Source organism: Malania oleifera, chromosome 1, assembly GCF_029873635.1.
Source record: "Malania oleifera isolate guangnan ecotype guangnan chromosome 1, ASM2987363v1, whole genome shotgun sequence".
Classification (NCBI taxonomy): Eukaryota; Viridiplantae; Streptophyta; class Magnoliopsida; order Santalales; family Ximeniaceae; genus Malania; species Malania oleifera.
The window spans coordinates 92,227,932-92,244,557 of NC_080417.1; the positions used below are offsets into that span (position 1 = coordinate 92,227,932).

Below are 16,626 nucleotides of genomic sequence, written 5' to 3' on the forward strand. Positions count from 1 at the left end.
CTCTGTTCTGTTCTTTCTCTTATTCTGTTCTGTCCTCTTTATCTGTTCTGTCCCTGCTGCCAACAGGCTCTTCTTTCTTCCTTCTGCTCTATTCTTCTCTCCTTCTCTTCTTCTCTTCCTCTTCTAATTTTTTTTTTTTTTCATAATTCTCTCAATTCTCTCTCTATATCTGAATTCTGTTGATTGTCCTACATCACCAGGAGAAGTAAGAAACTATATTTTTTTTGGGGTGACAAGTTGAAGAGAGGCATTTAACCTTTTTTAAATATCAGGCCTATATCAAATTATGAGTTAGATTTTCATCCTATAACAAATAAATAGGGCTTATTTAATTGAATAACTGTGGCATTGTTTTTAAATAAAAAGAGAATCTTTGGAGTTATGTAGAGGTGTTGAGATTTGGTCTGGTTAGTGGGCATTGGAGGTTGCTTGAAGTGAAGTGTATTTATGGTGCACAGATTTGAAAAAATATCAGAGAAGGAGCAGATGACTTTTTCAATGAGGCTAGTTATAAAGTGGCCAGTGGATAAAAAGTAAGATGTTAACAAAGATTCTAGCTGTAAGGAGATTCTATTGAAGGAAGCATTCTTTATTATTATAGGCATGGATACGGCGGATCAGGTGTGGCATCATTTTGTGGGATCTGGAGGGAGGGTCATCACTGCTATGCTAATTCTGTGCATCGTTTTGAGGGATGTATTTCTGGTTACCTTATATTATTACTGTATGTTACTGATCTTATGTTAAATAAGGGTGCTATGATCATTATGATGTACATGCATGTTATAAATAGAGAGGGAGATCTATCAATGAGTAAGGTTCTCCATTTACTGCATTATTTTAACATGGTATTAGAGCATGGTCTTGAGAACTAAAACCCTAGAGAGCTGCCATCACCACCAAACCAAACCCCAAACCCCTCATCCTTGTGCTTGACCATGACACTAGGAGGGCTCTTCCCATCGTAGCAGAGCAAAGGCACTGTCAGAAGTCTCCAGAAACCTGCTTGACGACACTATCATATCACAATGACTGATTCATTCAATTTTTGGGAAACCTACATGACAGTTGTTTACAGACGTTGCCAGCAGCCCCTCCACGTGCGCTCATGCGCCAATCACATGTCGATTACTCTGATGCCACATGCCTTCATGTGTGGTGGCCTTCAATGCTGAAGCTATAAATTGCTGCAGTTCTTCTTCTGCTTAGTAATGTTAGTAATCTTATTATTATCTAAGACTTTTTGAAGGCCTTAATATTGAAGTTATCCAGTTACGTTGGCTGGTTGAGTTGTGCTTGCTGATTTGTTTGGATGTTGTCTTCCCAGTATTTTTCCTATTTATTGCTTTTCAATTTAAAACATAACTACATGGTTGAGGATGTGAGGGATTTTAGGTTTCAAGTCCTAACAGTTGATTCTTTCTATCCCTAATGTTTACTGAGTATTGATTGTAATTTCGATGAACAAATGATTGATGCAAAAAAGAAAAAAGGAATGACTGTAAGGAAAAAGAAATTTGCTTAAATTTTTTTTTTTTTAAAATAACAGGCTTAAATGTATTATAAGAAATGTTTCTGTTATGATGATAATTTATTATTGGAACTATTTATGACATCTACGAAATCAAATATGGAATTAAAATTTCTGTGTTAGTTTTTTTATTGAATGTTCTGAAATATTTATCAGCGGTGGTTCAGAGTATATATGCTGTTCTGAGAATATCTAATTATTATAGTACTCTGATTTTATTTGCTAATTAACAGAGCTGATGTATTGCGCGAAAACACAGAAGCTGTGTTTGCAGCTTGTGATGCTGCTCATGGACGATGGGCTAAGCTGCTTGGTGTTCGTGCTATTCTTCACCCAAAATTGAGATTGCAGGAATTTTTAAGCATATATGGCATCAGCCAGGAGTTTATAACTGCTACAGAGAAGGTATCCCACATACTTTTTTTGTACTAAATTATTTTTAAAAATATTTTCAATCTATTTGTGATATTGATGCCATATTATTCTAACATAAACAGATTGGTGGAAGGTTGGGATATAGCATTCGTGGAACACTACAATCTCAGGCTAAAGCCTTTGTTGATTTCCAGCATGAATCTCGAGTCGGTTCTCACTACTTTTTATTTCATTTAATTTTATGCGGCCTCCATTTTCACTGAGCTGTTCCACTTCTTTCCTGTAGATGGCCAAAATTAAAGCCGTACTTGACCAAGAAACATGGGTTGAAGTAGATGTTCCTGATGAATTTCAGGTCATAGTCACTTCAATGATATGCTGTGAGCCTTTATTTACTGGGAACCTTGATGATACTCAAGTTAATGTGGCAATTAGTGATGGTGAAGCAATTTCAAGAAATGATGGTTTACCCGTGTCTGATTCTGGACTATCAAATTCCCAAGAGAACATTGAGCAGTCTGATTCTCTTGATGCATCTGGAGATAATAGTTTGCAGTGCAAATCTTCATTGTTGGGTGGGGTAACGGGAAAAAATAATGCTGAAGTTATGACTTCTTCAGCTCAGAGTAATAGTAGTAAGATGAAGGAGCATGGAAAATCTACCTCCCAAACCCTTTCATATAAAGATGTTGGTTATCACATGGTAAACTGGTAAGTGATCCCCTTTTACTTTTTCCTTGTTTCCTTTGGTTTTGTTTTTTGTGATTTATTTACTTATTATTATTTTGAGGGTTTTTATTTTTTCCCTGCTGTTTTTTTTTTTTGGAGGCATGTATGTTTATTAGTTCATGCTTTATTGATTAACATTTATAAATCTGCCATTTGAACCTTCAAAATCTTGTAAGCAATCTCTTTATACAGTAGATATAATACTATACATTTATAAGCAAAATGATACAATGCTAGTGTGTATCAGTTCTATCTTCATTGTATTTTAACATTTATGTTGTATGATGTTTATGATATGCATGTTATACTATTATATAAGTGTTCAAAACCTTTATATAAAAGTAATTATCACATTGTCATTTAGAGGTGCCTTAAGCATGGAATGAAGCTTTTCTTTTACCTCTAGAAGAAAAAAAGAAAAGAAAAAACTTCTATGGTGTTCAAACTCTAGTACCATTTGTATGATCTCTATATTAATTTGAACCTAATTATTATATTTTGAAAATACTTTGCTACTGTGGGTGAAACTTTACAAATCTAGACTTTGTAGGTAGGAGCTAAACTATGCCATCATGCATAAAAACATGATCATGTTTTCTTTTCAGTACCGGGTTGGGGAGAGGGGGGGAGGCGGGGGAGGCAGAGGAATTATAAAAGTAAAAAAATGGGGATACTCATGAACTGCATGGTTATTTTGTTGTTTAGTTCCAATACAGGGGAAGTCTTCTAAATTTATTTTTAATAACTATAAGTCCTTTTTGCATCTTATGATTATTATTTTTTGTTATCCTGTGTGTACTTTAGTAATCATTTAATGTAATGATTGATTGAACCCTGCTTGCCAGTCATATATATGGATGGATGATCATTTGATACTCGACATATTATAGTCACTATCTTCTAAAGTTTACTCCGGTCTGCAATGTCTCTATTTGCAGTATTCTTGATGCCATTTCTGAAATGCTATCCTTTTTCAGTAGTCAGTATGTTCATTTCTCATTAAGATATGGAAATTCTAATATTTCATCAATATGCCAACATTAAAATTCTAATATTTTATCAATCTTTAGCTGTGTTAACTTGTCAATATTTTTGTAGTTCTTATTCACATGGGTGGGGATGGCATTACTTCTCCACAATTACAAATGTATGTTGAATTGAGCTAATTTGATGCTGTCTTTTTCAGCGGGTTAATATTGCTGAAGATGTTATCAGAATACGTTGATATGAATAACTTTTTGCCTGCGCTGTCATCAGAAATTGTTCACCGAGTTGTAGAAATTTTAAAGTTTTTCAATACAAGGTCATGTCAACTTGTTCTTGGTGCTGGTGCCATGCAGGTACATATAAACATTGGAGATTCAGGTCTTCTTTAGATTCCTTGCTTTGGCTTCAACATAGTGAAAGTGGGTTAGGATGTTATTTCATTAACTCTTCTTTTATGTTTGTATATTTTGATGTGAAGTTGTATGAGTGTCTGGCTTACAGATCTTTCAGATTGTCATCTTCATTGATTTGGTTTCCTGTATTTGTACCGTGATACAAATTGTTTTGGTGGCTGTATTATCCAGATCATTGTCATGCTGAGCCTAGAAATCCTAGAATTGAACCGAGAGTGGAAAATCACTGGTTAGGAGGAGAAATTATTAGGTTATCTGTCTAATCATGTCGCATTTTAGATAAACAATCATATCCTTGGATTTTGAATGATTTTTAGGAGAGTTTGACTTAAACTTAGAACATATATTTTATAATTAAAAATCATTCAAAATTCTAAGGATATTATTGCTTGACTAAATTGTGATGTGGTTATGCGGCCTAACCTAATAATTTCTCAGTTAGGGGTTGCTTGGTTTTCTTTTTGTTCCCTCTTATGCATCATCTTTGTATCTGCCTTAATGCTCTTGTTTTAACATTTCATGCTTCTGATGGGAGTTCTTGGAACTTCTTTGGATAATTTGAATGAGAGAGAGAGAGACTAGTGGTCTTGTCATTTGTTGAATATTCTAGATTCTGTTTGTACCTGTCAAAGAGTGGACAGAAGTGTTTAGACTTTGGATGCTTTTGTAGTTTTGTTTCTGAAAATCTTTTTTTCTTCATTTAACCTGTGGCAATATTGTTGATCATTTTTCCTCACACTCGTTTATTTGAAATTTTGAAAAGCTAGAATCCCCTAAAAAAATAAGGGCTGTTACTTCGTCCGCATTTCTTAATCACATTAACCCTACTGATTTGTTGAAGATGTAATCAACCCTCACCACTGGATCTTTGTGTCCTTTGAATCCAAAATTGCCAGACCATTGCTCAGATTTTGTTGCCTTGTTGACTTGGTATATGCGGATTAGACTGTTTGGTATTCTTGATGAGAATTGAATGCTCTTGTTCTTTGAATGTATATTTTCTTCAGAAGTTTGTAGCTTTCATTAGGGAGCTTCCTCGAATTGTGTTTTTGTTGGCTTTATTTTGAAGGGCAAAAAGAATTCTCTTGATATGGTCTGGACTCTGGAGTAGTGTTATTTTTCTTGCCTCTTTATGATGTTCTTTTGATGGGTTTTGAGGACTATCTCTGCTGGATATGCAGAGAGTTGAGGGCATTGATTAACTATATATATTTTTTCTGTTTTCTGATGATATACTGTCCTCTTTGCAGTCTTTTTCTTTCTTCGTAATGAATTTAGTTATTTTATCAAAAAAATGTGTCAAGTCTAATTGGATTGATCATTGTTGTGGCATTTCAGGTGGCTGGCTTGAAGTCTATCACGTCTAAACACTTGGCACTAGCGAGCCAGGTCATCAGTTTTATATATGATATTGTTCCTGGTAGGTTGTGAAACAGTATATTTTTCGCATATGTTAAATTGGGTGCTTTTTTCATGCATGTCATGCATTTTGAATATTATTTGAAGTGTGTGCACCAGATATTCCTTGACCAACTTGATACTTAGTGCTGAGCCATAAAACAATTGGTAAATTGGAGCTAAGATGAAATAAACATGATTGTAGGTCCCACAAAATGTTATTGTAGGATATTGGGATATGATTATTTGTGCAGGATGCTACGTGTTTTTTGCATTATTCTACTAATTTTTTTTTTCTTTAATTTTTGATGCATTAAGAGGACTGAGAGTGTGTGCAAGTGGGTGTGTGTGTGTGTGTGCGTGTGCGTGCGTGTGTACATGGGCGTGTGTAGGTGGGTGTTGGGGGGGGGGGGGGTGTGTGTGGGCATGTCCGTGTGCATCTGCATGTTTATTTTTTAGTGCCTTGAAAGAATATGATAGTTACAGGTATTATTGGATATTATGTGATACACTTTTCATATGCACTAGGATTATTCTTGAAGTACTGAAGAGTGAATTTAAAAGCATAATTATTTGGTTTGTTAAGTTTTGTAATATTATTTTTCAGCTCGTGTATTGTTCCATCTTTAATTATTTTGATAATATCTTAATTATTTCAGAGCTTAAATCTATTTCTATTTTTTTTTTCTGGTTTTTGTTTCAGTTTTAGGAACATTGCTAAATTGGTTTCTAGTTTTTAGGTTTCACCCTTTTTTTCATGATGTTAGTTTCTTTATCTAATCTCTGTTTTCCAAATATTTGAAAACAATACAAAATAGCTCCTTAATAATGATCACACCTTATTATTACATTTTGCAAATAAGGGATTGCCCTGCCTTTTGCATCACATTTTTGTGAGAATTTTGGATGTTTTACAGATGCCTAAGCAAATATGGAAATTTTCTCCTTCAAACTTCACAATCTATTATTGGGTCTCGAAAATGGTCCACAAACATCTCTAAAGAGTTTTACTTGGGTCAATTCTGGCTTTAACAACTTGTGCCCAATGAACCCTATTTTGACTAAATTGCTAATCAATGATGAAAAAGCTGTTGCTTTTCAAAATTGAAACTGTTATGTGTGCACACTCATGTCTACATGTACGTATGATGCTTGCATTCACACAGACAGGCACACACTCAGTGAACTTGATTGTTTTCTGTTTTCATAGAACATAATTCATTGGAATGAAAAGATACCATTTTCTGTGTATTTGATTGTGATGTAATTGTAAAAGTTACTGAATTTATTTCATTACTTTTTTTATTTTTCTGTGTCCAACAAAGAAATTAGGCAGGCCCTTTTTCTAAAAGTTCCTGAGGCAAGGCAGGCATTATTGCGTTCAGAGATTGATCGCGTGGCTCAGGTATATGATTATTGAGTGCCTTCAACTTTCCTACATTTGATAAATAATGAGAATGAATTGCTCCAATTTCAATACAAATTTTGAGTGAGAGTATTATGATATCTCTCTCTCTCTCTCTCTCTCTCTATATATATATATATATATATATATGTATGTATGTATGTATATTCCCAAAATCCCAAGTAAGTAGAGAGGGGTAGCTGTCCAATTGCTTCATAAGCTTCCTTTAGATAGGCCTTATTCTACCTCTTCAGCAATGCTAAGTTTGTTTCCAACATTGCCCAATGAACTCGAACTAGAAAAAACATAATTGTCAACAATTAATATGACACTGGCCAATGAAGAAACAAATAATCAACTCCCATTCTTTTTGGATGTACAGTGCCAATTTGACACTAATTTTCCTATCATAGTCAAGCAATCAGTGGTGAGAATTTGCTAAGTGTGGATATCGAAATAAAAATGTTGGAACTCCTGGAATTCAAAACACCTTCAAAGGAAGTGCGTTACTATTCTCACCTGCTGAGCATAATTGGTTGACATGTCTAGGGATTAGAATGCCAATGACTGCATACAGGGGGAAGTCAATTGTTGTCTTTTAGTTTATTCTTATTTTTGAAAAGGGAAGCATTATGTAGTATGTCTCCTTATATGTTTTGGAGTTTCATTATGCTAGACTAGAAATAGCGTAAACAGCTTTTGTATAAAGAAGTACTTATCGGAACGTTGGGCTAGCTCACTGTGTATTGCACTGTAATGTTGCTTACATTAATTCAGGAAGTAGTGCCTTCTCCACGTATATTGTTGCCTCAATTGTGAATTCATTGTAGATTCTGCAATGTTCATAATTAAATGTAAGCATTTTATCGCTATCCTAAGATGCCCTTAGCTATAACTGCATTTCCTCTTCATTTACACACCTTTGACGAACAAAGCAGCTTCAAAAAAGTCAAAATTGAGTTAATCTCCTATGCTGCATTGCTTGCTGGAGAAGTGGTACATGTTGCTACATCCTTCAAATTCTTTTGTAGATTTTAATCAGCATTTGATGGAGAATTTGGTCATTATAATCTTGGACTTAAAAAAGTCATATATGTCCAACAAAGGAGGAACACTTTTTTTTTTTCGTAAACATGGTTATGTTTTGTTGCTTGTTTCATCAAATGTCTTCTCATTCTCACTATGTAGGCAGACATACATAATGCATACATTTACATAAGAATATCTCTATATATTATGTAAAGGGGTGTCCCGGGTCATAAGGCTCCCCATTTTGTGAGGGTAGGGAGAGGGCCATCACAGTGTACGCAGCCTTACCCCTACTTTATGCAGAGAGGCTGTTTCCTTGGACTCGAACGCATGACCAACCAGTCACAAAGGAGCAACCTTACCATTGATCCAAGTTCCATCCTCATTTGCATATATTATGCGCATGTGTATATGCTTCTGTATACACACATATACCTGCATTTTTATATAGGCATGCACTGATAAACATACACATTTTCTTATCTGTATACATTGGGTGTATGCATGATGAATACGAGTACATATATCCACACATACACATGTATACGTGTGTATATATCCGTATGCATGGCTGTATAGAGAGGGGAGCTAAAGAGATGGATGAGTGCACACAATTTGTCTCCTCGTCAATGTCTGTGCACTCAGTGTCTCTGCAAAAGTGGGACAAGTCGAATTTTAGAAAGCCAGAATAAATGTCAATCATTTTTTTTAACACTGAATCCTGATCCTTCTCATGCATTCAATTGTTTTTACCAGTTAGCATTCATTCCTGCAAATATACATACAGTGTGCATCTCCATGTGTGTCCATCCACATGTGTGCATGTGCACAGGTCGGTGATGTTAATTTAAGAAGCAAAAAGTAAGGACGGAACGGTTTTTAGTATCAACTTCTCCTTTTGTTCTCTAATATTTAAGAGTTCTTACCAGCCCATATATGCAAAAATTCAGAAATATTATCTGGTGTCACTTGGCACTGTTTATTTCTCAAAGTCTAATAGATACAGCGCTACTTTTTTAAGTATGAATTTTATTTATTTATTTATTTATTTATTTTATGCATTTTATGGGTGGTTTTATCTCATTTTTTGTCAACAAGATGGCCAATTAACTGTGGTAGACTCGTTTTCTTGGAAACAGTGTTGAGTTGTTGATTGAATCAAGATATCTGAGAATAGCTCTTATACTGGGAAAAAAAATGAAAATTTGACACAAGAAACTAATATTTATGGAAACTAATTCAGCAGCAATTGGTGTGATATTTTGAAAAAAAAAAATATGGTTATTATCTCATGATTTTACTTGGATGTGGAATCTTCTAGTTTTGTGATACTCATAAGGTAAGCTGCATATTGTGAACTATTTTGTCCCATCAGTCTTTGTTGCTATTATTCTAAATCGTATAGACCTCTTTGTATTTGTATATTTATGTTACCTAAGTAGATTATTTCTTGTTTTTCTTCTCATCATTTTGCTAAAATATAAAGATGTGTATGATTGAAAAATTGGCTATATGGTTTTGGAGTTGACTCTTTGTTTTCAAACTTATTATTTTTCAGTATTTATTCTCTTAATATGAATAGGCCAGGGAGTAGAAAGACTAGAATTGGTTAGCTACTGAATCTAATGAGTTAAAACTAAAGTAAAAGGTGTTATAACTACAATACTGGAAAAGTTTGTGTAATTTTTCTCGCAGAACTTCTGCGAAGAACATCTGCAGTTCTACAATTTGGTATTCACTTCTTGTTTACACTATTTATTTCTTCAATATTTAGGACTATAAAATTCACCGTGATGAGATACATACAAAGCTGGTTCAAATAATGAGGGAAAGATTGTTGTTTCATCTGCGTAGCTTGCCTCAAATTGTTGAGAGTTGGAATAGACCTGAAGATAATGATTCACAGCCTAGTCAGTTTGCTCGATCCCTTACAAAGGTAACTGCAGTTCTTTATAATGCATAAGTGTTGTTGTTTACTCTGATGTTTTTTTTAAAACTTTTTTCTGCAACCGTATGCAGTTATTCTCATTTTACTGCAGTATACAATGTAGATATATTTAGTAGTATGGATATTTTATTATCAATCAACCAAGAAAACTTAAAAAAAAAAAAGATTTGTTAGGCTTATCTATATATTTGTTTTAATTTTTTTTCTTTGTTAAATGATGAATAAAGTTCTAACCTTTTTCCCCCTTTTTTTGGGACTATCTTTTCTAGAATCAATAGAAAATGCTTTGTTGATGTGTTCCAACATTAATTTTTAAAGAGGCCCACAATTTTAATGGAAAAATTGCTCAGAAGAGTTCTAAGGCTCATCACTTAATTAAACGGTGCTGTAGTAGTAACAGGTTGGTTAAGCATAACTGTTTGGAACCGGAGCGGTATTTGTGTCCTGCTAAACTTGGAAGCAGCTCAGGAGGAGAAGAATATATTGATTGTTTCTTCTTCTCAGACAAAAGGTAATTGTACGAAAGTATTTCTCAAGGATCATTCACTTGGTTCAAATGGAGGGGAAAGGAGAAGTGCTAGTGCTGAGGAGGCATCCAGAAAGCATTCGTTGGTGGCTAGTGGTTTTGTGAATAGTGTGACACTCTTCACCGTGGCTAGAATTACTGTACCATGGCCTGGTGTCCCCTTGATGCCTTTTCAATAAAATTTCCTTATTTGGCAAAAAAGAAACACAGCAGATAGGAGGGAAACTAGAGAAATTGAAAAGTCATAATTTAAAACTTGGTAGACCAGGAAGAAAAATGTAGGATTGGGCTGGGCATCATTACCGACAAAGACCTAAAAGATAGTGTTACAGATGTTAAAGAGCAGGGGATAGAATTAGAAAAAAATTAAAATGGTTTTGGGAGGAGATAACTAATGTCATTAGTGCTTATGATCCTGAAGTGTGCTGAGCAGAAGATTGTAGAATGCAAATTTCAGTTGATATGGATAATATTGTACAAAGGATGTCAAGGTGTGAAAATTTTCATTAGGATTGAATTTACACTGTTACATAGGAAGGGACAATATAGTCAATTTTGGGATGATATGGATAATTTTGTGACAGTATGTTGTGTGCTACATTTTGGATGCTAGGAATAATGTCCTAGTATTGCTTTAATGTCAAAGAAATGGATTTGTTGGTTTACATTAGGTATTACTGTTTTTTGTTTTTTTGTTTTTTTTTTGTTTTTGTTTTTGTTTTTTTTTGAGAGGACTACCTGAAATTCCACTGGCATTGGTGCCATTTTCACTGCACTTGTCTGCACTCTACCATGACCATACTCTTTCTTTTACTGCTGTTGTCATTGTTTCCACAGGGAAATCTAGTTGATCATTTCAGGAACAACTAAATTAGGGTGGTCAGAAGAAGAAAGAGAGATCGAAAGGAAAATTAATGGGAGAAAGCAATCAGCCTGCGCGCACTTGTACACTGCAGACCAGAAACCTATTATATTATCATGTATCTATATGCCAAAAAAGACCCCCACACACAATAAAATGCAAAATACCCTAAGCAATGACCTGCCACTATAACACCCCCCTCAATCTGTAGTTGTGTAAATATCACCTAATCCCAGATTTTTACAACAATTAGAATAGGCAGTTTAAATAAAGCTTTCGCAAGTAAATCTCTTAGCTAATTAGAAAACTACGAAATGGAGTAGTTTTCAATCTTCTTCATCACAGAATTCCTCACAAAGTGGTGGTCAACTTTGATGTGCTTCTGGATTACTGGAAATGAAGATAGTAGCCTGATTATCACATAGCATATCCATTGGTTTTGTGACCGAAAAATCCATGTCAAAGATAAGAGACTAGGTAAATCAACTCACTGACTGTGTCATAGCTCGGTGCTTTGCTTCAGCATAGGATTTTGCTATTCTAGTCTATTTTCTTACTATACCAAGTAACATGACCTCTTGCCTAAATGTAAAATACAAGTACAAATCTGATCTTCAAGCCAACCAACCTAATTTGCGTCAGAGTATCTGGCAATATCAAATTTGTTTCACGCTTGTATACCAACCCTTTGTCATGAGACCCCTTGAGATACCGAAAAATTCTACATCAACTCTGTAACCAACATTTTATTCCAATGCCTGATAACGACCTGGGACATGGATATGATACAATATTGGACAAGGCCATTCAGCGATTTTGAAAAAAATTAAGACATTAACATGGAAGGGATAAATTAATGTAAATAAATATTTTTATATATATTTAAAGTGAGATATAGGTATTATTCATGCACATTCAACTAATAAATTTCATGTATAAACTATAATTGTACATTCATTAGCTGAATCCATATTAGAATATTAAAAACTTTTGTCCAAAAGAAAACAAAAAGCGTAAGAACATGGAGAGGCAGTCAGGCAGAGAGCTGAGAGGCTTTGTTCTGTTGTAAAAGGCTGATGGTGAGCGGTGGCTCATCAAGAAATTAAAAGGAAAAAAGAAAAGAAAAAAAGAGTGGCTGATGTCTGCTATTTTTTTTGGGAGTGGGTGGATTTTAGAGAGGAAGATAGGGGGAAGAGAGAAGATTGGCCTACCTGTCAACTCGAGCTGAAGAAAGAAATCTTTGTCTGGTTACTGACTTCAGCTGCCCCTTTAGTCTGTCACTGCTCCAGTGACTTCTCTTGTTGTGGCTGCTCCGGCTCTGCAAGGAAAGCTTGGAAGGTCTAGAGCTTGAACTCTATTGCTTTTGTTTCTCCTAACTGTTCCAATCTATTATTTTTTTTTTGGGTTTTGTTCTATACAATGGCAGAATTAAAAAGGGAGAACAAAACACAGCGCTTTAGGTCCAGGATGCACCTCAGCCTTGTCCTGGTGTGTCCAGCTGTGTCTCAAACGTGTCCAAAAATAGAAAAGAATTAAATTAAGTTCTAACACGTGTTAAGTGTGTTGGATATTGACAGTTGGGGCTTCAAGAAGTGTTGGTGTTTTCCTAGATTAACTGAAAATAGAAAAGAATTAAATTAAGTTCTAACACGTGTTGAGTGTCTTGGATATTGACAGCTGGGGCTTCAAGAATTGTTGCTGTTTTCCTAGACCAACACTTGGTTTTAAAATCAGATCTACTGTCCCTAGACTAGGTTTAGCTGTCATGTATCATTTAGCAAGTCTAAAGTAAATTTTCGAGATAAATTAAGTCTCTGCTGCACCTTACAACCTCAATTCCAAGAAAATATCAAAGATTTCCAGGTCCTTGTTTTGAAACCGTTTTCTGAAGCCAACATTTAATAACTGCAATGCACTTAACTGTTGATGATATTATACCATCAACATAAAACACCAGAAGAACAACTCTTATCTCCATCTCCCAGAAAAAGGTAGAATGATGAGAGTAGGAAAGCATAATTCAAAAATTGGAAATCACCCTACTGCATCAAACCAAACCGCAGGAGATTGCTCGAGTCCATAAATGGTCTTGCACAACTTACTGACCTTAGTACCACTCTCTCCCTGAGCAACATACCAGCTTGCTCCATGTGCATCTCTTCTTCTAGGTCCCATACAAGAAAGCACTGCTAATATCTAACTACTATGATGGCCAATCAAAATTACCCTCTAATCTTTAACACTCTTATTTTTGGATATACACCTAGCCATCAAACCAGCTTTGAAATTTTCAATAGAATCGTGAAGATTATACTTCATACTGCTTATTTAGTGACATATAAAACTCTTCTTATGAGGAGGAAGTTCTTCCAGTTCCTATGTCCCTCAAGATGCGAAAGTCTACATTTCTACATCCTTTGCATGCTTCCACTGAAGCTAAGAGTCCAAATACAGTGAAGGGAGTGAAACAGAGGAATCAGTCATGACAAAGGAATACAAGTAGAAGGAGGGTGAAGTTTACAAAGTACTATGGAGGAGAGAAAGCAGTTGGCTAGAGAACACTTGCTTTTTTAGACCCATGGCCTATAATATTAAAATGTTGCCTTATGATAATGATTCCCCCATACTGGATATTCTTAATGCAACAATACTAATTTTGACTATAATATTGAGCCTTATATAATACTATGACAATCAATAATATGTTGGTAACAAAAAATTTAAATATTTGACCAAACAATGGAGAAATCCGTCAACATGCTAAGGTTGAAACATTTATTAAGATTTTGATATTGATGGAGGCAGTAACATATTGCTAGATACTTGATTCCTTATAGCAGAGTCACTGTCACCTACATGAATGAAGCGGCCTTTATCAGTACAATAAATTTATTGCGCTCATCATTACCAGGACTGTTATGTCCCATTGGCACTATGCCATAAACATTGGCAGCACAACCATCCCAGAGAGCATGGGGGCCTAACCTATCATTGCCTCCTTGATTAACCTGCCACCACTACAATCTTAATCTAAACTCAACCTTTCTTTAAGCACAGTAATCTCAATGTTGCGCCCACCACTGGCCTCCTTTGGCACTGTATTTTATGCCACTAATCAGTGCCTGCAGCAGTCTTTCACTGCCGTTACTGCCACCACCATATTATGTCGAGCATTATCTCAAATTACTGTAGTTTTACCAAATTTCAGATTCAGGAGGATCAAAACAAAATCAATATACAAATTATTTTTTGCAATATTTCATCTGATATTTGAGGAATTACTGAAATATCACCATAATTCCCTAAATCTCAGGATTTTTGGTCAAAAATTTGGATACACCTACTGAAATTTCAAATGTCCAAACTAAAACTAAGAAAAAGGAGAAAAATATATTTTTAAATTTTTTTCTGAAATATTCAAAATCATTATTTTAATATTTCCCTATTTTGTTCATACTTTCCATAACCTTTATAAGTTCTGCTGTTTCTTTAAATTGAAATTTCTATAAATTGAGACACTCAAATTTTCATCAAAATTGAAATTTTGGTCTTCAGCCAGGTCAACTCTCAAATCTGTCATTTTCACCACTAGAATCACCATTCTTGGCTGCCACCACCTTTGCTCCTGTTCCCACCACCGCTTGCTAGGCATTATATTGTGCTGCTCATGAAAACCATGATCAGCTCTCCATTCGTAACCATAGCCTGATAGCCATGTCCTCACTTTCAAATTTTATTCACACAGCCATTACCTTGGCTATAACCTCTCACTGAGCTTTTGCCCAATGCTTTCATTTTTTATGAATTTAATGGTAAAGTATTCAATTGTGTTCTGACTTGAAGATAAATTTAAGTCTTACTCTCGTCCAAGCATTGGCAAGGTTTAAATTTCAGTTTCAATTTCAAATTCAACAAAAAATTTGAGGTTTTAAATGTACACAAAGTTAAATAGAAATTTTGAAGCCTATGTCAATTTCAATTTTGAGTTACAAATTTTATCGAAATTAGTAGTAAATCTTGGAATTTTTATTGTGAAAGTTCTGAAGCTAGTAATAAACATTGTAATGCAAGATTTAAAATAAAATATTGTGAAGAAAATATAGCAATGGCAAGTATGTAATGTGTTTGATTACCACTTCATCTAAATGTAGGTGTTAGGCTCTGCGCCAATGATGTATGTCAAACCCTAATACTCCCTTGCATGTGCAGCCCGATTGCACGTGTAGAGATAAACAAAGGATCACCATTACTGGGAATAAGATAGTTCTAAACAAACTAATAATTAAATGTGGGCAAGAAGACTAGGACCCAGAGCCAGCTGGCAGCCATAGCTTAGATACCATGGTAGATTACCGCTTTACCTGAAAGCTTAAGCTAGATTGTGGACCAACAATGTATATCAAGCCTAAACATGGGATATAAGGCAACTATAATCGTATTAAACTTATTCATTTAATATAAATGAAATTCATAAATTAGTTAATTATCACTTATTATGCAAATAATGCTATTTTTGACATAAAATGTTGAACAAATTGTTGGAGATAATACCTGAGATCAATTTTGTCATAAATTGCAAAAATCTAGAAGTTGTTCATATCCTTGTTCATAATATTATTCATTTTGAATAAAATAGAGTATTAAATGAGAAAAAAAATTTAATCTTGGGTTATGAATCTCAAATTTCAAATTTAAGCAATTATTTTTTTCCAGAGTCCAAATTTTGAGAAAATATATGATATTTTGAGATTTCAATATATTTCAGATGATTTGTGAATTTCAACAGAATTTGATTACCATTACAATTTCAAGGGTGCTGGAAAGTGAAAATTTCTATAATTTCATGGAAATTTAAGGCCATGTTTGTATTACATATCAATTGAAGTGTTGATATAAAAAGGGCATCCTTGGACCACAAGGCTTCCCACTTTGAGATGGTAGCAGAAGGGTCATCATATTGTATGCTGCCTTACCTCTACTCTTATGCAGAGAGGCTGTAACCCATGAATCACAAAGGAGCAATCTCACTCTTGATCAAAGACTTGCCCTCTGAGGTGTTGATATGAAATATATTGAAATATTTAAAATGTTTTGAAGTGAAACAGAATCATGACACTTCTCAGAACTTCAACGAAATTTGAAACCTTGCATACTCATGGTCGAGGGGGTTAATTTTCGAAAGATATGTGTCATGGATCTTTTTACTCAATGTATTTCCACTTGGGAGACATTATTGGCAGAGTTCGCTAATGATTATGGTAATGGTGGCAGCTTTAATACATTTTGTTCAATTGATTTAACTGAGGTGGCTTAGTGGTTTGTGTGTGGACAATTCTTGTTATTGGTCATGGTTTGGAACATCGTCCATTGTCTGTACCTTGGACGAAATTTTCTTTGTTATGTTTTGTTTTGTGCCCTCTGTT

The 16,626-nt window shown here is 34.7% G+C and overlaps 1 protein-coding gene across 3 annotated transcripts in view; it reads left to right on the forward strand.

Annotated features, from left to right (window-relative positions):
- Positions 1-16,626, forward strand: part of LOC131163366 (vacuolar protein sorting-associated protein 54, chloroplastic) — a 96,329-nt gene that overhangs the window by 58,827 nt on the left and 20,876 nt on the right. For all 3 annotated transcript variants that reach the window (XR_009139065.1, XR_009139064.1, XM_058119966.1), the window contains exons 9-15: positions 1,765-1,936; positions 2,029-2,112; positions 2,193-2,617; positions 3,822-3,975; positions 5,374-5,455; positions 6,759-6,838; positions 9,642-9,803. Coding sequence is in view for 1 of the 3 variants with exons in the window: in XM_058119966.1 (XP_057975949.1) it covers positions 1,765-1,936; positions 2,029-2,112; positions 2,193-2,617; positions 3,822-3,975; positions 5,374-5,455; positions 6,759-6,838; positions 9,642-9,803 (1,159 nt within the window). In the remaining 2 variants the exon portion in view is untranslated. The remainder of the gene's footprint in view (positions 1-1,764; positions 1,937-2,028; positions 2,113-2,192; positions 2,618-3,821; positions 3,976-5,373; positions 5,456-6,758; positions 6,839-9,641; positions 9,804-16,626) is intronic.